Raw genomic sequence first — 21285 nt, forward strand, 5'->3', positions numbered from 1 at the left:
GGTTATATATGTTGACCAGACGTTGGAGAGTTAGCGTGTATTGATGGGATTCTGATAAAAGAAATATATCCTAATGTTCTTAGAAGGACTTCTAATTTTATCAAGATATTGATCCCAAACAAAGTATATGTTGTAAAGAAAAGACTGCTTTAAAACTGCCAAAAAGTGCACGAAACCTCACCCTACAGTACCGGCTTTAATTCCATTGAGAATCTTTGGAACGAATTGCAACGTAAGGTAATATATACGAGGCACGGTGAAAGAAGGTTTGAGAAAAGCATTACGTACAGCTTGAAACAATATTTTCCCACACTACACCAGGAAAATTGTAACAACGATGCCGAAATGCTTAAAGAAAGTTATAAATCGTTGTGTGTTTGCTATTAAATACTAACTGTATTAACTTGGAGGATAAAATAATTTTAGAGGACATTTTATAGTAGTTTGTTTAATAATATCTCAATATTTATGTGATCAACAGTGTCCACATCCCCATTCAATGTAGTTTCTGCAACAACGTACACTTGCAACATTTGCTTTTCCTCCGCCACATTTTTCTTTTATTGTCATGATACTTTTGTCTACTAGACACTAATGTCAAACATAATACATATTGCTCGTAAAAGAATGAGGATTGGTAAAGAATGAATCATTTTCTCGTTTGTGGGAAAATTCAATCCTAAATTGATGTGCTAAACATACTCTTTTCCATTTAAAAATATTATGTGATATCCAATATGGCGGAATCCAAGACGGCTGTCGTTATGTCCACGCCCTAACTCAGTGCAGTTTTCGCATCAACACACCTGCAACCTTTTACTTTTCTACGTCTACGTGTCTCTTTGTCTGTCCAGAACGAATGAAATTAGATTTAAAAAAAACAATGAGTTCTTTTTCTCATCTGTGTGAACATTCTAGCCTAAATTGATGTGTCAAACACACCTCTTTCCATTCAAAAGATATTGTGTGATATCAAATATCACAGAATCTAAAGTATTTGCCTTGAAGTCCATACCCCATTCAATGTAGTTTTCGCATCAATACCCATCTGCAATATTTACTTTTCCTCCGTCCACGCGTATCGTTATTATCGTATATATATATATATATATATATAATATTAACAACTTGACTTCGGTGAACATTACATTGTTCTTATTATATGTCAACGGTGCTAACCTAACACGAAGCCTTATAATAAGGTTTTCAAAACGACTGAAAGACAAATGACAAACATTACAAACAAATAGCATTATATTTTCTGTTGTATCTGATCAAATTTTATACGTATATAATTATTTTACATTAGAGTATATTTTTTGAACAACTTGACTTTGATTAACATTACATTATGAGCATTATATTTTAGAAGTATGCATTTATTATATTTTAAAAGTACTTATTTAACATGAATCCTTATAAAGAAAAATTTTCATATCTTGTCCATTAAATTTTAGATATATATATATATATATATATATATATATATATATATATATATATATATATATATATATATATAAAATTTAATGGACAAGATATGAAAATTTTTTAACAGTGACTGATACTTGTAAGAAACATATCCATTTGTAGTTCGTGCACATTCCGCCTGTAGCGCTACTGTGGCACAACGTATAACTCTTGTAACCCGCTTGTAGGCCTATTAGTGTAAGTGAAGACCGAAACTATGTTGTCAGCTCTGACTGTGATAAGGCACTGCTGTGCTGCTTTTGCTTTTCTTTTTTCTCCTTTGTCATTTGAAGATGCCAAACATGTTGTTTTTGCAAGTTGCACGCGCTGAACGGGTTTCTGCGGAGAGAAGTATTTAAGAAGTTGACTACATATTCTTGTTTACGATAGAAATATGATAAGTACTTTGAACTATAATACGGTTTTAAATTGGTTAACTGTTGAAAAAAATGCGAAAATAAAGCTGTACTTGTAAATGTATATTAGTCGGGAACGTAGCTACTTACAGTGTTGATTACAGATTTTCTCGTGGAAGAATTTCATTACACTACAGGTGAAAATCAGACGTCCATTTAGACATACTTCCCCACCGTTTCAGACTCAATCGCAATGGTCTCAATCGTTTGTACAGAAATGTGCAGGCGAAATTTTCCTTTGTACACAATTAGGGGCGCCGCCAGAAAGAAAACAAAGCGGGGGGCTGTCTAAATGGTAGCACCCCACCATGTCCAACTCAATCACAAATTGTCGCAATCGTTTGTACATCGTTTGTACAAAAATGTGCAGGCCAAATTTTCGTTTGTACATAATTAGGGGCGCCGCCAGAATGAAAACAAAATGCGGGCTGTCTAAGTTGTAATCCCCTATCAAGTCCAATTCAATCACAAATTGTCGCAACAGTTTGCACATGGTATGTACAGAAATGTGCAGGCGAAAGTTTTGTTTGTACACAATTAGGGGTGCCGCCAGAACGAAAACAAAGTGGAGGCTGTCTAAATGGTAGCCCCCCCACCATGCCCATTGTCGCAATCGTTTGCACATCGTTTGTACCAAAATGTGCATGGAAAATTTTCGTCTGTACAGAATTAGGGGCGCCGTCAGAAAGAGAACCAAGTGGGGGGTGTCTGAATGGTAGCCCCTCCACCATGTCCAATTCAATCACAAATTGTCGCAATCGTTTGTACAAAAATGTACAGGCCAAATTTTCGTTTTTACATAATTAGGGGCGCCGCCAGAACGAAAACAAAGTGGGGCTGTCTAAGTTGTAGCCCCCAAATATGTCCAATTCAATCACAAATTGTGGCATTCGTTTGTACATTGTTTCTACAGAAATGTGCAGGCGAAATTTTCGTATGTAAACAATTAGGGTCGCCGCCAGAACGAAAAAAGTGGGAAGCCCTCTAAATGGTAGCCTTCCACCGTGTGAAATTCAATCACAAATTCTCGTAACCGTTTGTACGTCGTTTGTACAGAAATGTACAGGCGAAATTTTCGTTTGTACACAATTAGGGGCGCCGCCAGAACGAAAACAAAGTGGGGGTATCTAAATGGTAGCCCCCCACCATGTCCAATTCAATCACCAATAGTCATAATCGTTTGTACATCATTTGTACAGAAATGTGCAGACGAAAGTTTCGTTTGTACACAATTTGGGACGCGGCCAGAACGAAAACAAAGTGTGGGGCTGTCTAAGTGGTAACCTTCCCAACATGTTCAATTTAACCACAAACTGTCGCACTTGTTTGTACGTCTTTCTACATAAAAGTGCAGCTGAAATTTTAGTTTGCACATAAATGGGGCGTCATCAAAACGATAACAAACTATGGGCTGTCTAATTGATAGCTCTCCCACCATGTCGAATTCAACCACAAACTGTCGCACTTGATTGTACGTCTTTGTACAGAGATGTGCAGGCGAAATTTTTTTGTACACAGTTAGGGGCGCGCCAAAATGATAACAGAGTATAGGCTGCTTAATTGGTAGCATCTCCTCACGTCCGATTCAAAAGAAAATTATCTTAATTGTTTGTACATCGTTTGTACAGTAATGCGCAGGCAAAAGTTTTGTTTCTACGCTATCAGGTTCGTTGACAGAAGGAAAAGAAAGGGGAGCTGTCTAAGTTCTAGGCCCACTATGTTCAATTGAACCACAAATTGTCGCGAACGTTTCTGCATCGTTTGTACAGAAATGGCAGGTAAAATTTTCGTTTGTATTAAATAATATACGGATGTGAGTATTTTTAATATTTGACCTGGAATTGAAGAAAAGGGATGGGTATTGTAATTATTGTAATTCTGTATATATCTCGGGATTGCTCAAAGTTACAGATATGAAAGTTGTTATTTCGACTTCTCATTTCAAATGTTAAACCAGTGTATCGCTTTTTAACGTTTTTCGATACTTAACGTAGAAAGTAAGAAAGGGGTGGGGCTACAGCTATGTATTACCGTTTTTGGTGTTTAGCGATCAACTTTAACCGGTTTGAATAACGGTTGCTGAGATTGAAAATGGTACCTATTACACTAGTCGACAAAAATGTTTTTCTCTGGCACACGGAAGAAAATACCTAATTCTAATAGAACTTTTCACGTAGAATTCGAATCTGCAGTCAGTTTTTCTCCATCATCCTCAGTTTTCCCGTGACAGAGGGATTTTCGGGAAATTTCACCTCAAATTTCCTGTTTTTTTTAAACCATTTTCATACTTGTAGCTCGGGTACTTTAGGTATATAAATGCACAAATTATTTGTATGTTAGCTAGATTTTTTACTTAGTAAGCCCTCGAAGTTTCATAAGAATAGCATTATTCTTTCTAGAGAAATAAACATATTTATATAAAAAATATGCTATGTGTACTGTTCATTTTACTATATTCATTAGTGCAGATAAAGTCACATATAACTTCCACGAAAATTACAATATAAGCACGGTTTACATCTCATTAGATTTGAAATAAAACATATTTTCAATGATGTATATACTGTGTCACCATTTTATATTTACATAATAGATAATACAAAAGAAGTGAGTGGTATCTTCTTAATAAATTAACACTTACTTACTTCAACTAATATGTTTTAGTTGTCGACTTTCTTCTGTGTTTGGCTTCTGGAACACCTCTTTTGAGTGTCCAACAGTAATCAGCTAGCATTTTTGAACTCCACTGTCACTGGTATCTCTTCTCCATGGATGAAATGTCCTGATGAAAACGTTCCCCATGCTCATCACTAACAGCACCAATGTTTTCAGGAAAGAAAGGCAGGTGGGAGTCAAGAAAGTGAACTTTAAGGGACATGTTGCAGCCCATTTCTTTGAATGATTGCAGGAAATCACTCACGATTTCACGGTAATTTGGGGCTTTCTTGTTTCCTAAAAAAATTATCTGTTAAACATTTAAATGAACACCAAGCTGCTTTCTCAACCAGAGTTAAGAGATCCTCAAATTTTTGGTCCCGAATCAAACATCTTATTTGGGGATCTACAAAAATCCCTAGCGTCACTAACCTGAGGAAATTTTTCCTTGAGGTAACAAAATCCTGCGTTACTTTTGTCCATTGCCTTAACAAAGTTTTTGAAGAGCCCCAACTTTATGTGAAGAGGAGGTAGAATTATCTAATCAGGGCTCACTAGTGAGGAATAAACAACATTCTTCTGTCCAGGAGTTAATACATGAGTTGACCATTCCTTGTTGATATAATGTTCCGCTTTGTTCCTGCTGCCCCATTCGCAAAGGAAACAACATTTCGTGTAACCAAGCTGGAAACACATTAACAAAGAAATGACTTTTAAATCACAGCAAACGGTCCACTTGTATTTCTCATACTGAATCCTTTCTAACACTATTTCGATGTTTTCATAGGTTTCCTTCATATTAGTTGCATAAGCCAAAGGCACTGAATGAAATTTGTTGCTATTGTACAAAAGAACAGCCTTAAAACTAGTTTTGGAAGACTCAATAAACAATCTCCACTCTCTACTTATATGTGCATGTCCAAGTGTATCCATCACAGCACAGACATTATTACAATACACTAAATCATTTTCTTGAGAATAATAGTTTGAAATTCTGTATGAAGGTTTCGAAAAATACACACGTTAGTGTCACGATGGAGCAGATTCCAGCATTTAAGTCTAGAAGCAAGAAGTTTTGTTTGTATCTTGGAGAGTTTTATATCCCGTACGAGGTCATTTAGTTCACTGTGAGTTATCAGATGGGGATCCAATGTAGATGTGCTTCCTACATAAGTATCATCATCTTCTTCATTTGGAACTTCAGTAATTGCCTTAAGTACGTAATCCTCATTTACCGTGGGATGAGGAGGAGGTACTGGTACAGGTAATTCTGCACTGTGTGGAACTCGCCTAATTGCTGATGGCAAATTAGGGTACTGTACTGTGTGGTTAGATTTACTGGTTATTTTATCTGTGTCATACAAAAGTAGCAGTCTGAAGAATGATCTTTTGTTTCCCTCCAGATCATCGGTACTGCGAAGTTCATGTTTCGTTCACCATTTGCCTACCCAGTCAGACGTTTCACGCAAGTACAACAAATGTAGTGAGGAGCGAAATTCTTATCTTGGTCTCCTACACAACAACCAAAATATAACTGATAACACTACCTCACAAGTGAAGTAAAACATCGACGTTGCGATTTAAATGTCAGCTCTCCACATACATAACAGAAATTGTCCGGTTGATTTACACACTTCCTCGGTATCTTGTATCCTGTAAGGTATCACACACACATACACACAGGAATCTACACTCCACCAAATTCCCACAAAATCCCTCTAGAAATTCCCTCATACAAAAAAGGCGACATGTTGTACACATCATTGAAAATATGTTTTATTGGAAGTCCAATGAGGTATAAACCGTGATATATATTGTAATTTTCGTGGAAATTATATATGTTGAAGACCGACCAGACAATCCGAACCAACAACCCGACCCAAGCTGGCCCGATTGACCCGACCCGACAACTCGACCCGAGCTGATCCGAGTTGACCCGAGTGAACCGACCCGAGATGACCTAACCAGACAACCGACCCGTGTGACCTCACCTTACAATCTAACCAGTTTGAGAGAACTAGAACCTTACAACGCTGCCACCAGAAAAATATGCTGGTCAATTCGAATGCATAAACCATTGTTTCGGCTTTTTTATTTGTTGTATAATTATCCTCCTCCTTCTCCACCTCCTCCTCCTCAGTGTTCTGCCATTAATGACAGGCCAGTTTCCGTGAACTAGGTAAGAAGCTTCCATTGTTGCGATTTCCCGCTAATATCTTCCTTGCAACCCAACATAATGTACCACAATCCTTATTAAAATCTATCAATTGCAACCTTTTTACATACTCTCGCTCTCCTGATATCACCCCCTTTACTACATCTCTCAGAATGCAATCCCTTAGCAAGATCAAAACTTGTGATCCGTCCATTTTTTCGCTTCCTTATATCGCCCAATATTGCTCTCGTCTCTTGCATTTTTTTAGCATTTCTTAATTCATTTTCCTCTCTACCCAGCTAACCTTCTCTGTTTTCCTCCACATCCAAATTTCCATGGTTAAAATTTAGGCAATCAACTTCCAAAGTCAAAATAAAATTTGAAGTTCTGAAGACAACATGATTTCCTAGTAATAAATGTATATAGAACTTCTTTTAATATTTTTTGCAGTGTAATAAACAAAAATTTCATCACGTTAACATTCCGATTTTTTCATTTAAAAACAGCGTTGCTGTCTGATAGAATCATAAGGAACTGATTACACTGAAATATCATTCTGTAGGGATGTTCGGCCGCATTTCATTATTCTTTTGTTTTGTATTTGGCAACACTGGAGAATTGATAGTGCTTTATAAGTGTCAACGTGGCGTGTGTGACTGCATAGTGTGTAGGTGCTTATGCATAGCAATTATTGTATTTAGTTGTGTGTTTACAATATAATAAATAGTATATTGTACAACAAACTTTGTGTTCAAAATAATACAGTCCACGAACATTAAAGTGGTCCTTACCGACCGGATTTTGTTCCAGTTGTGCATGTGCGTGGTTTGCGAACTTGTGGCGCAGTATCTTCATTTTGTAGTGCATTGTCAAAGTGGTGCAGAATTATAACAATGGAAGAACTCATAGGTAGGAAAACTGTCTTGAAACGTGAAGTGACAAGGTTAACACATAGAGTGAACGAGAATAAAGACAAACCTAACTTCAGTATTAAGTTGTACACTGAACGTGCTACGCAATTACATGGCGATTGCACAGAGCTCATTACAAAGTTCATTTCTGTGGGTGGTGAAAGTGGGTTTGCAACATATGACGGAGAATTTAATGAAGTGCAAAATAAGTTGGACTCTATCTTAGAAATTTTGTACAATATGCAGTCACCTAATACTGAACAGGTAAATACATCTAATAAACAGTGCACAGATGTGAAGTTGCCAGATTTAGAACTTCCTACATTTTGTGGTAGGGTGCAAGATTGGCTATCGTTTCGTGACTTATTTGTTGCTGCTGTTCATAATAACAATCGGTTAGGAAATGCTCAAAAGTTGCAGTATTTGAAGACAGCTGTATCAGGAGAACCTGCTGTATTGTTGCAGTCTATTTCCATATCTGATGATAACTATAAAGTAGCATGGGAGTTACTTAAATCAAGATATGAAGACGTGAGGGAGCTAGCAAATCATATTTTGAGCAAGTTGATTACTCAACCAGCTGTGAAGAATGAGTCATCAGGTGAGTTACGAAGATTGGTTGACAATAGTGTTCAGTGTGTGTGTGAACTTAAATCCTTGGGCCTTCCAGTGGAACATTGGGATATGATTTTAATTTACCATGTGGTTGAGAAGCTAGATAAGAACACCAGAAAACAATGGGAGCTTTCATTGAAGAAAAACGAACAACCAACTTTCGACCAGCTGAAAGACTTCATATCACAACGTGCCAAAGCGTTAGCTGCAGTGAGTGCAAGGTCACCGGCAGACACGTCTGCTTTAAAACCAAACAAAAAAAGCAACACGTTAGTGCATCATTCAAGTCCAATTGTGTCATGTATCATGTGTAAAAATAACCACAAGCTATATAAGTGTCAAAAGTTCATAAATATGTCAGTGAATGATAGGCATAGTTTTGTGAAAAAGAATTCGCTTTGTTTCAATTGTTTGACCTTAAATTGTTCCGTGAATAAGTGTAGTGTGAAGCAGGGTTGCCACACTTGCAACAAAAAACATCATACTTTATTGCATTTTGAAAAGAAGGATAAAGTAGATAATGTAAATTGTTCTCATTCTATAAATCGAAAACTAATTCCTCAGGTGTTGTTGTCCACCGCTGTCATAAATATCAAAGATAATGCAAATAAGTTGATACAATTTCGTGCTCTTATCGACTGTGGTAGTGAATTATCGTTTGTAACTGAACGTTGCGTCCAGAAATTACGCATAAACAAAGAGAAAATAAACATGAGCATATCAGGTGTTACTGGTTCTAACGTTGGAAATTCTCATGCAATAGTTGATTTGTGTTTTCAGTCATTGTACAGTAATAATAATATTCATACTAAAGCAATAGTAGTCCCAAGAATCACAAGTAACTTACCCAGAGTAACTATTCAAAATATAGGTAATTGGGAAATTGTAAAACAAGTAAACTTAGCAGATCCACAGTTTAATAAAAGCGGCCCTATTGATGTGTTATTAGGTGCTGATGTTTTCCCATTATTGTTGCTCAGTGGGAGACACGTAGGTACGAATGGAGCTCCGTCTGCCATTGAAACGGTGTTAGGTTGGGTATTGTGTGGTCAGATTAACTTAACGAATAACACATCAAGTGTTCAGTCATATTTTGTTTCTGTTGATCTCAATAAAACATTGCAAAGATTCTGGAAAGTAGAGGAGTTGCCAACTGTACAACATTTATCCGTTGAAGAGCAAAAATGTGAGCAGTATTTTGCTGAAACTTACAAACGTGATGTTGATGGCAAATATATTGTAAAATTGCCTTTTAAAGAAAATGTTGAGCCTCTAGGTGTATCACGGGACACAGCAGTAAAGCGATTATGCCAGATGGAACGTAAGTTACAGAAAGATCCTGATTTATGTAAACAATATTGTGATTTCATGAAGGAGTACTTAGACTTAGGTCACATGGAAAAAATTCCTGATGTAGAACTTGATAAGCTTGTATCTGAATCTTATTATCTGCCGCATCATTGTGTCTTAAATGAAAGTAGTTCTACCACTAAATTGCGGGTTGTATTTGATGGTAGTGCTAAAACTAGCAGTGGAGTATCTCTCAATGACAACTTAATGGTAGGTCCAAAATTACAAGATGATATTATCCCATTAATATTAAGGTTCAGAACTCATCCAATTGCATTGTGTGCTGATATAGCAAAAATGTACAGACAAGTTAAGGTAGATCAAACTGATTCTGATTACCAGAGAATAGTGTGGAGAGAAACAGTTGACCAACCTATTAGTGATTTTAGATTGTTAACTGTTACTTATGGAACCAGTTCATCTCCATATCTGGCTGTAAAGTGTTTGCAACAGTTAGCTGTAGATGAAGGTCATTGTTATCCCAGAGCTGCAGAATTAGTCATGAATGATTTCTTTGTTGATAATTTAGTTTCAGGTGCAGCTGATAGTAGTGAGGCAATGGTATTGTATTCAGAATTAACAGCATTATTACACAAAGGTGGTTTCGAATTAAGAAAATGGTCTACTAACGACATGAATGTGCTAAATAGTATACCTTCTCACTTAAGAGAAACTCAGTCATTAATTTGTTTTAATGAAGATGAGAATGTAAAAGCTTTAGGTATACAGTGGAATCCATCAAGTGATTCATTTTCATTTTCTATTGTTGTTCCCACTTACAAGTCAGTAATGACAAAACGAATGTTACTATCTGATATTGCAAAATTGTATGATCCGCTTGGTTGGTTATCTCCAGTATCCATTGTTGCAAAATTGTTGCTACAATCATTATGGAAATTAAAAATTGAATGGGATGACGTACTTCCAAATGATATTGCTCGCTCGTGGGAAGCATATTGTCAAGAATTGCCATTGTTGAGACAGATTAAGATCAAAAGGTGTATTTCTTCTGAAAACATTGTGAAATATGATCTAATTGGGTTCTCAGATGCTAGTGAAAAGGCGTATGCTGCAGTAGCATATGTACGTTGTATAGATACATCTGGAAATGTACAAGTATACCTGATTGCTGCAAAGACCAAAGTTGCCCTTATAAAGCAAATATCAATACCTAGGTTAGAATTGTGTGCTGCAGTATTGTTATGTAGATTAGTCAATACGGTCATTAAGGCAATGCTAATCAAGTTTGAACAGGTTGTCTGTTACACAGATTCTACTATTGTGTTAGCATGGCTTTCTTCATGTCCGAGTAAGTGGAAAACATTTGTGGCTAACCGAGTATCTGAGATTCAACAATCAATTTTTATTAAATGGGCGCACACATCGAGCAAAGACAACCCAGCTGATTGTAGTTCTCGTGGTTTGAATCCGTCACAATTAGAGTCTTATTCACTATGGTGGAATGGGCCAAAGTGGTTGATGGAATCAGAGTTACCTATTGTAAATATTAATTGCAAAAATCTAGATTCTGTTCAATGTGAGCAAATGTCTTAAACTGTTAATATGCACATTAAGGTTGACTGTACAATAGTAGATAAATTTTCATCATTATCTAAGTTAGTTCGTGTTACTGCTTGGTGTAAAAGATTTATTAGGAATAGTAAAAGTAAACAGGAGTTAAGATGTAGTGGACCATTAACTACAAAGGAGTTGTCAAATGCATTAATACATTGGATAAAACAAGCTCAAGAATCTGAATATCCACTTGAGATAAAATACTTACGTATGAAAAAACCTTTGCCTTATAATAGCAAACTATTGTGTTTAAATCCATTTCTTGATGAAAATGATGTCATGAGAGTTGGAGGTCGCTTGCAAAATGCTAGTGTAACATATGATTTCAAATATCCTATCTTACTTCCAAAACATGCTAGAATTACAGAACTTCTTGTAAAATCTGAACATATAAAGCATCTTCATGCAGGTTCACAGTTACTTTTATCTGTTTTGCAACAAAGGTTTTGGATTATTGGTGGTCGTGACTTTGTAAGGAAGATTGTAAAAAGTTGTGTAACATGTCACAAACAGTCAAGTGTAACAGCCTCCCAATTAATGGGTCAACTTCCTGTTGGTAGAGTAACACCAACTCGTCCATTTTTGCATTGCGGTTTAGATTATGCTGGTCCACTAATGTTAAAAAATATGAAAAGTCGAAATTCAAAATTGTTCAAAGGTTATGTAGCACTCTTCATTTGTTTCAGTGTCAAAGCAATCCATTTAGAATTGGTAAGTGATGCTTCAACAGAGTCATTTATTGCAGCTTTGAAACGTTTTATAGCTAGAAGGGGAAAACCTACTGATATTTACAGTGATTGTGGTTCAAATTTCATGGGTGCAAACAGAGAATTAAAATCCTTACTGAAACTTGTAACGAATGGTGATTCAAAAGAGTCTGTATGTAATTACCTCAGTATGCAATCTATAAATTGGCATTTTAATCCACCATCCTCACCTCACTTTGGAGGCATATGGGAAGCTGGTGTAAAGTCTGTCAAGTACCACTTGAGACGTGTAGTTGGTAACACTGTACTCACATTTGAAGAAATGTATACAGTTTTGTGTCAGATTGAAGCATGTTTAAATTCTAGACCATTAACTGCTCTATCTTCTGATCCTAATGACTATTAGGTATTAACTCCTGGTCATTTTTTAATTCACGATGCATTAGTAGCAATACCTGAACCAAATTTGTGTGAATTAAAAATCAATCATTTGTCACGCTGGCAATTAACTCAAAGATTGGTCCAACATTTTTGGAACCGTTGGCAAACAGAATATTTGTCTCGGCTGCAACAAAGGCCAAAGTGGTGGTGTAAACGTGCTAATATCAAGATCAATGATTTAGTGTTAGTGAAGGAAGATAAGACATCTCCTCAGCATTGGAATTTAGCAAGAGTAGTTGCTGTTCATCCTGGTGTAGATAATATTGTTAGAACTGTTACTATTAAAACTAGCAAAGGTATCTTCAAACGACCAATTGTAAAAATTTGTCCTCTTCCATTTAATGAAGAATAATATGTAGAATGTGTAGTGTAGAGTAATGTATAGAATTATATGTAGTGTTGAAATGATATTTCAAGGTGGGCGGTATGTTCGGCCGCATTTCATTATTCTTTTGTTTTGTATTTGGCAACACTGGAGAATTGATAGTGCTTTATAAGTGTCAACGTGGCGTGTGTGACTGCATAGTGTGTAGGTGCTTATGCATAGCAATTATTGTATTTAGTTGTGTGTTTACAATATAATAAATAGTATATTGTACAACAAACTTTGTGTTCAAAATAATACAGTCCACGAACAAGGGAATTACTTTTAATTTTTTCTTGATTAATTTATCTAGAAGATATTTGCAACGTTATATACGTAAAATCAGCGAGTAATTTAGTACCGAGAAAGTCAAATCACTACCTCAATAATAATAATAATAATAATAATAATAATAATAATAATAATAATAATAATAATAATAATAATAATAATAATAATAATAATAATTCAATTAACCCTCACACCGTGAGGTCTGTGTTCAATTGGCCCTCACACCGTGAGTTGAATGCGAATGGAGATAAGGCGAAGGTCAGTTGTAGGACGAGACGAGACGAGACAGAATTTTCATGAAGGGGTACGAGATAAGACAGAGCTCTTTCAATAGAAACATATGTACTTTTCGAGACGAGAATACCTTCACGACACATTTTCGAGACGATGCCCCAAACCTGGTCTCGTGAGCAACACTAGTAAGTATATCCAACATACTACCTGATTGTGGCTGTTTAGATACACCGTGTTGTTTTCGGGGCTGGTCTGCAACGTCACAAGAATTTGTTGGCACCTCGGGGTATATATTCTTACTTATGGTGATAAGAGTGCCAGTTAGGAGGATTTAAACATTGCATGTTACATGCGGGGAAGCAGCGACTGGAATAATAATAATGATTAGAATGAAATTGTTCCTATAGTCTTGTCGGAATCGAAAGCAAAAGGAATAAGTCGATTTTATTATCTTTTCAGAACTTTTGACATGTAATTAATAATAATAATAATAATAATAATAATAATAATAATAATAATAATAATAATAATAATAATAATAATAATAATAATAATAAACGGACAAGAAAGAAAATTTCTGCACACCGGGACAAATTTTAAGAAACCGGGACGTATGTTAGCCTTACATACTTATTTGCATGCGGAGTGTCAGTACGGAGCCACTACGTAGCAGAGTTGAAACAAAACCTCGTAAATAGATTGCCAACTCAGGAAAACAAAATTACCGACAAACCCTCAAAATTCTCTGTACAAATGAGAAACTGAAGACTGTATTGATCGTTATTGTATTTACCAGCAATTGCCACTTCTTTAAAATTATCGAAACAGATTAATAATACTGGATTATAATCTTTACGTAACAATTGTTGATTCATAAAATGAAATTTACTCTATAAACTTACACTTCGAACAAAGGAAATTGATTTAAAAAGTCATTTTCTACTCTCAATAAATGTATAAACTGCCATAGATTAAAAAATATGGATAATGTATAATACAACGGAAATTTATGTTTCTAAAGGCACTGTTGAAAAATTTCGATGTTCAATGTTATATTCTGGATTGCAGATTCGAAAATACCGTTCAGAAGGGAGCTAATAAGAAGTTTCTACCGGTCACCGACCTTAATCAAAATCACAGCAATATTCCCGGCCAGGCCGGTGAAATACCGGCCAGTTAGCAACCCTACTCGTAAATCAGAATGCTTAATGCACCAACATACTTCACTATGCATTCTATAGTTTCTGCAAAATGAGTTTAAAGAAGATGTTCAAATAAAACAAGATATTGTGTTATAATTTTCCCTTTAACAGTCTACTATGTGAATTTGTTATATCTTACACTTGTCAATTTCCTGTACGAGATGGGAATAACGGTTTCTGCGCAAGTTTGAAAGAAAAAATGCATTTTTCTTATAAGGATTCAGCTCACGTAAGAAATAATGAATAAGTTTAATAATAAGAGTCGAGGAGTGATAAACTAACTCAGCAATAATGATTGTATGTATAAATATAAATATAAAAACAAAAAGAAAAAACAATTAATTCCATCATCGTTAGAATAATTTCAATGTAGTGAATCACATGATAGTGTGAACATACCAATCGACACAAAAGTGTGTACAAAGTCTTCTTAAAAACATACTCCATACTTGACACATTTTGTAATGTTTCTATTATTTAGACAGTCCCCCACATTGTTTTCCGGCGCCCTAATTGTGTACAAACGAAAATTGGCCTGCACATTTCTGTACAAAAGATGTACAAACGATTGCGACTATTTGTGATTGAATTGGACATGGTCGGGGGGCTACTACTTAGAAAGCTCCCACTTTGTTTTCGTTCTGGCGGCGGCCCTAATTGTGTACAAATGAAAATTTCGCCTGCATATTTTTGTACAATTTATGTAAAAACGATTGCGACAATTTGTGATTGAATTAGACATGGTGTGGGGCTATCATTTAGATAGTCCGCCCACTTTGTTTTCGTTCCGGCGGCGCCCCCAATTCTGTACAAACGAAAATTTTTGCTGCACTTCTCTGTACAAACGATGTACAAACGATTGCAAATATTTGTGATTCAGTTGGACATGGTGGGGGGCTACCACTAAGACAGCCAAACTTTGTTTTCGTTCTGGCGGCGCCCCTAATTGTGTAAAAACGAAAATTTGGCCTGCATATTTCTGTACAAACTATGTAGAAACGATTGCGACAATTTGTGATTGAGTTGGACGTGGTGTGGGGCTATCATTTAGACAGTCCAACCGCAATGTTTTCGTTCTGGTGGCTCCCTTAATTGTGTACAAGCGGAAATGTGGCCCGCATATTTCTGTACAAACGATGTACAAGCGATTGCGGTGAATTGTGACTGAATTTGACGTGGTCGGGTGCTACCATTTGGACAGCCCCCTACATTAATTTCGTTCTGGCGGTGCCCGTAATTGTGCACAAACGAAAATTTCGCCTGCATATTTCTGTACAAACGATGTACAAACGATTGCGAAGATTTGAGATTGAATTGGACATGGTGGGGGGATAGCACTTTGACAGTCCTCACTTTGTTTTACGTTCTGGCAGCGCCCCTAATTGTATACAAACTAAAATTATTCCTGCACATTTCTGTACAAACGATATAAAAAAGATTGCGACGATTTTGTGATTGAATTGGACATGGTGGGTGGCTACCAATTAGACATCCTCACCTTGTTTACGCTCTGGCAGCGCCCCTAATTGTGTACAAACAAAAATGTGGCTTGCACATTCTGTACAAACGATGTACAAACGTTTGTATCGATTTGTTATTGAATTTGACATGGTGGGGGGCAGCCATTTGGACAGCCGCTACTTTGTTTTCGTTCTGGCGGCGCCCCTAATTGTGTACAAACGAAAATTTCGCCTGCACATTTCTGTACAAACGATGTAGATACGATTGGGACGATTTGTGATTGAATTGGACATGGTGGGTGGCTACCATTTGGACAACCCTCCAGTTTGTTTTCGTTCTGACGGCGTCCCTAATTGTGTACAAACGAATATTTGGCCTGTACATTTCTGTACAAACGATGTACAAACGATTGAGACCATTTCCGATTGAGTCTTGAAAGGGGGGTTGCTGTCTAAAGGAGTACTGCAAAAATACATGTAATTAATATTGAGCACGATAGGAGGCAATGTTCCTTTTCAGATTTTCCAGGGGGGAATTGAACAAACGATAGTAGATAGATATTGGGGATTCTGCAGACAAATTCAATATTAGCCCATTTTAACTATATGTCACCCTATCATCTCTAATAACTTATAATCTACCCCCTAATAATATGCAGCGCACTCCCTATCCCAAATAACTTCTATCACATCTCAAATAACTTCTATCTTACTCATAATAACTTCTAACACATTCTATCACTAAATTTAGTTACAAAAAATCACTAAATCTGGTTCAAAAAATATCACTAAATCTAGTTACAAAAATCACTAAATCTAGTTACAAAAATGAAAAAATCACTAAATCTGGTTACAAAAAATCATTAAATCTGGTTATAACCGGTTTTGACTTCAAAAAATCACTAAATCTGGTTACAAAAAATCACTAAATCTAGTTATAATTTTAAAAAATCACTAAATCTAGTTACAAAAACACTTTTATAACTTAAAAATATCATAAAGTTAATTAAATTTTACTTAAAACTAAACTATACATAATTGCTCACTAACACCTATCAACTACACTACACATAAAAGTTAATTAAATTTTACTTAAAACTAAATTATACATAATTACTCACTAACACCTATCAACTACACTACACATAAAAGTTAATTAAATTTTACCCTAAACTAAATTATACACAATTACTCACTAACACCTATCAACTGCACTACACATAAAAGTTAATTAAATTTTACTTAAAACTAAACTATATATAATTACTCACTAACACCTATCAACTACAGTATATATAATAGTTAATTAAATATAACCTAAAACTAAACTACACATAAATACATTTTAACTATATCTTATAATGCCCCCAAGCTAATGTACTTATACCACCCTCTAGTATATGTCTTTTGTCATCATTCGAATCTAATGCTAACTTATTTACAGCTATAGTATATACATCATGCTTACAACTTCGAATTAGATTTATATTTTTATATGTTTTCACATCATTGAATAGGGTTTGCTTATAATCATCAAATTGTAACTCTTTTGCTACTACACATTTCGTTATTCCTTTTGCTTTTTTCTCCTCTTCATTCTCAACTTTAAAGGCATACATCTTTGATCTTAACCCAATAAACTCCGTCATTATTTTACCTTTGTTTTCATCCTTCATCTTTCCTAATACTTTTTTGTTTACTAGTGGTATTCCATATTGATTATCCTTTCCATAATCACTTGTGTCAAATAGATCAACCATTTCTTTTAAGTCTTTGTAGAAGTCATCTGTCTCAATTTCATATATAAAACTGTCAGTATCCGTGTAACATACGTCTATATCGATTTCGTATTTAGGTTTCATAATATTGTAATGGAAGTCATACATTAATAGTTTTGACAAATCTAGCACACTCATACCAACATATATTGGTTTGTTGAAGGTCAATCTTTCTTTTCTCATATGTATCGCACACAAATCTTCAGTAAATATTGTTCTATAATCGAAGTTCGGTTTCGCTATTAACTTCTCCACCCTCACTGGATCACATTCTAAGGTAATAGATGGCCTCTTTCTAATGTTTTCCATTGTTTTACCAAATACGCTATTGTTCATTAACTTGTAAAAATCTTTCTCGAAATCATTCGTAGCTTTTGTTCTCATATTTGTATTTAGATCAATATATTTCTTTAACCAGTTTGATTGCTTGAACTCTAATACTCTATGAATTTTCTTTAATATCATCCCAAGTGACATATACAATTTTAAGTTTCTGTAGTGAATAACATATCTTTCTTTATTGTAAAGCGTTGTTAATAATTTTGAATTTTTCGATCCTGGTGGACACATATTTTCTGGAGCTAATGGCAGATCTGTATGTTTATCATGTAAGTATTCTGGATATTCTAAATCAACTTCTAATATGTAGCCAGTTTCTGAATCATCTGGAATATTCATTATGTTTATGTAAGGTTGAATCCATTTAAAGTCTTTGTAAGGCATGTATTGACTCATTGTCCACCCATATAAATTATTTGCATCTAGATAAGCTAAATACTTTGAAGGTTCATCTTTGTTATAATTTTTCATATATTTATTATTTGCTTTTACATATCTCTTACTACATTGTGAAATTCCACCTCTTATACCTTTTTCAATCATTAATATTTTATCATAGTCAGTTAACATTTCTAGTTTAATCTTAGTCATCTTTAACATTGAATCCCACGATAAACCAGGAGCAGTGAAATACCTAGCAGGATCTAAACCATATGCTTTTAAACACACATCTCTAAAACTTTCAAATACATCAGCTAATATTAATACATCTGTCTTGTTATAAAGTTCTGTATATTCACCTAGATTTTTAATATTGAATGACTTCCAAACATTTTTCGCATGCTCATAATCTTCATCACTGATGTGGGTTTTAGTAAGTTTATTAAAGAACATTTCTTTTGAAGGTAGTTTTGTTTCTTCTAATCTTTCAATTGAGTCAATATAATCATATGGGTACACACCTTTTTTAATTACTAAATCTAATAAATCATTAGGGAAATACTTTGACGTTTCTCTATATTGTTCTTTTGTAAGGTTATTTGCTAGTTCTGCTAAACTCTTTGACATAAACCTAAATGAATCTAGAAATCGTAAATTAATTCTATTCTTTTTATCAACCTTCACATATTTTGAGTATGTTATATATTTTTCCTCATTATTTGCAATTATTTTTATTTCATTCTTATCATAAGCAAGTTCTTTAACAAACAGGTGAGTATCATAACCACTTAAGTTGTGAATAAATACTGGAATAAAATTAGGATTTCGATAGCTTAAGTTACAATAACTGTGAGCTGCACCTCTAAACTTCCCAGTTAAATGATCATGATCTCTTACTTTTGCTTTATTTTTATTTATATCCTTTAAACATTTTCCTAATTCATATTTCCATTCTTCTAACTTTTCAATCATGCTTTCATTATCTTTAGCGAATTGTATTTTCTTATTTAACATATTTATTTGTTTTTCAATTGTTGGTGGTAAATCATTCAAGTTTCTCTCACATATATGACAACTATTGGAATTATTATATATCTCGTTCTCATCTTTAGTTAGGTTATTCATTTCAACTTTTTTGTTATATATTTTCTTTATTTCTATTGCTTCTTGTTTTAACTTCTTCACAAACACCTTTGCAGCATCTAAACCAATATAACTAACAGGACTTGTATACACACCATTTGAGTATTTGATATAATAACAGAAACTCATTGGTAAATGCTTTTGATACTTCACAGTTTTAGAACAATTATGGTCTACTTCCATTTTAGATAACAAACATTCAAAATCGGCATATATCGCAAATGGTACTCTAAATGATCTATTATAATTTTGGAACTGTATTTGATTGTCATATGGTTTTGGAAGTTCTATTCTAACACATTCATGCTCCTTACAATATAGCTCGTGTTGTTGTAATTGCTTCTCATTTCTAAAATGTCTTACCAAACATCTATCACAAAAGTACAATTTCTCCTTATGTTTTGTTACCCGACTTCTTATTAATCTCGATAAATCCTTTATCCAACAAAAATGACTATTATTTTCATCTTTTACATATAATAAATTGACGTGTTTGTCCTGCTTATTTTTTGTGATTTGAAGTGGGTATATATTATATTCATTATCATAACTATACACGTTAATGGATATGTTACTTCTCTTTTCAAACTTTACTATATCTTTTAATTGTACAGGAAATTCAATACCATTACAATATTTATCTTGTAACTCATTCACAATTTCTGTATAGTGTGAAGGTCGTTGATATTGAGAACATCTATCAATAGGTTTTAAATAACTTGCAATTGAATATAAGAAACATTTATTATCTTGATTTTTAATATTGATTACTGCTTTCTTATCTTTAATTGGTTTAGGAAGGTCAATATATGAAGAAGCTCGTAATGGTACATATTTATTTAGTCTGATTTCTAAATGTTTAATTTGATGTAATGTCCATCCTGATCCTCTACCTTGAAATTCCTCCATCTCTCTCCATAGTTTTTGTTTAGCATGGGTTATATATTCATCTAGGTCAGTTGATTGTAATATTCTTTCATTCATAGTTTTAAAATTGCGTTCTTGTACTTCTTTATCTTTAATATAATCACAAATGAACACAAGGTTGACTTTTAATGGGTGGTGCTTTAATTCTTCCCTGATTTTGTTAATAACTACTTTCCCACTTATATTTAAAAACTTCACCGGATCTTTATATCCTCCTACATTTTCAATTGTGATAGTTTGTAATCGTTTCTGTATTGCTGTTTCCTTTGTTTCTACTTTAATTGGTATTAGTTGTGGTTTCGATTCTTCAAAAACATCTTGTTTAAATGGAAATATGTTTCTAATTTGTGATCTGTTTTGTTCATCTTCATATTTTTTAATACGGTCAATAAGTTCAGCCTTTTTTAATTTAGAATAACCTTTTATTCCTTTCCTTTTACAATGGTTTTTTAATTCATCAACTTTCATTGTGTATATAACTTTCAATTCATCTGGTTCATTTTGATATTGTTCGATTTTTTGATTAATTCACTCTTATTTAAAGAACTATAGTTACGGATTTTCTTGACTTTACATATTAGTTTTAGTTTTGTAATCGACATCTCCCTCATCTCCTCACCAGTAAAATTAACATTATTTATACTCATCTTATATGAAAAAATACTGTATCGTTTATTTATATATTTACCAAATTTTTTAGTTCATTTTCATAATATTTTTTTCATGTTATATATACCAACATTAGCATACTTATTTTTCCTAACACAACTGCTAATACTTGTACACTCCTGCCATTGTCTACATATATTAGTGTGTTGTGTTAGTATAGGGCTTTTATGTGATCACCCCATCAAAGTCATTATTAATATCA

General features: G+C 34.3%; 2 protein-coding genes across 2 annotated transcripts; both read left to right on the forward strand.

Annotated features, from left to right (window-relative positions):
* Window positions 1–7589: 7589 nt before the first annotated feature.
* On the forward strand, window positions 7590–11126 carry LOC145679297 (uncharacterized). The gene has a single exon (XM_081749884.1). It carries the CDS (start codon window positions 7590–7592, stop codon window positions 11124–11126), a length of 3537 nt encoding a protein of 1178 aa, XP_081606010.1.
* Window positions 11127–11135: 9 nt separating this feature from the next.
* LOC145679298 (uncharacterized) lies at window positions 11136–12260 on the forward strand. Its single transcript, XM_081749885.1, has one exon. It carries the CDS (start codon window positions 11136–11138, stop codon window positions 12258–12260), a length of 1125 nt encoding a protein of 374 aa, XP_081606011.1.
* Window positions 12261–21285: the final 9025 nt, after the last annotated feature.

Source organism: Thermobia domestica, chromosome 2 (assembly GCF_964235325.1).
Source record: "Thermobia domestica chromosome 2, izTheDome1.hap1.1, whole genome shotgun sequence".
In the NCBI taxonomy this organism is placed as follows: Eukaryota; Metazoa; Arthropoda; class Insecta; order Zygentoma; family Lepismatidae; genus Thermobia; species Thermobia domestica.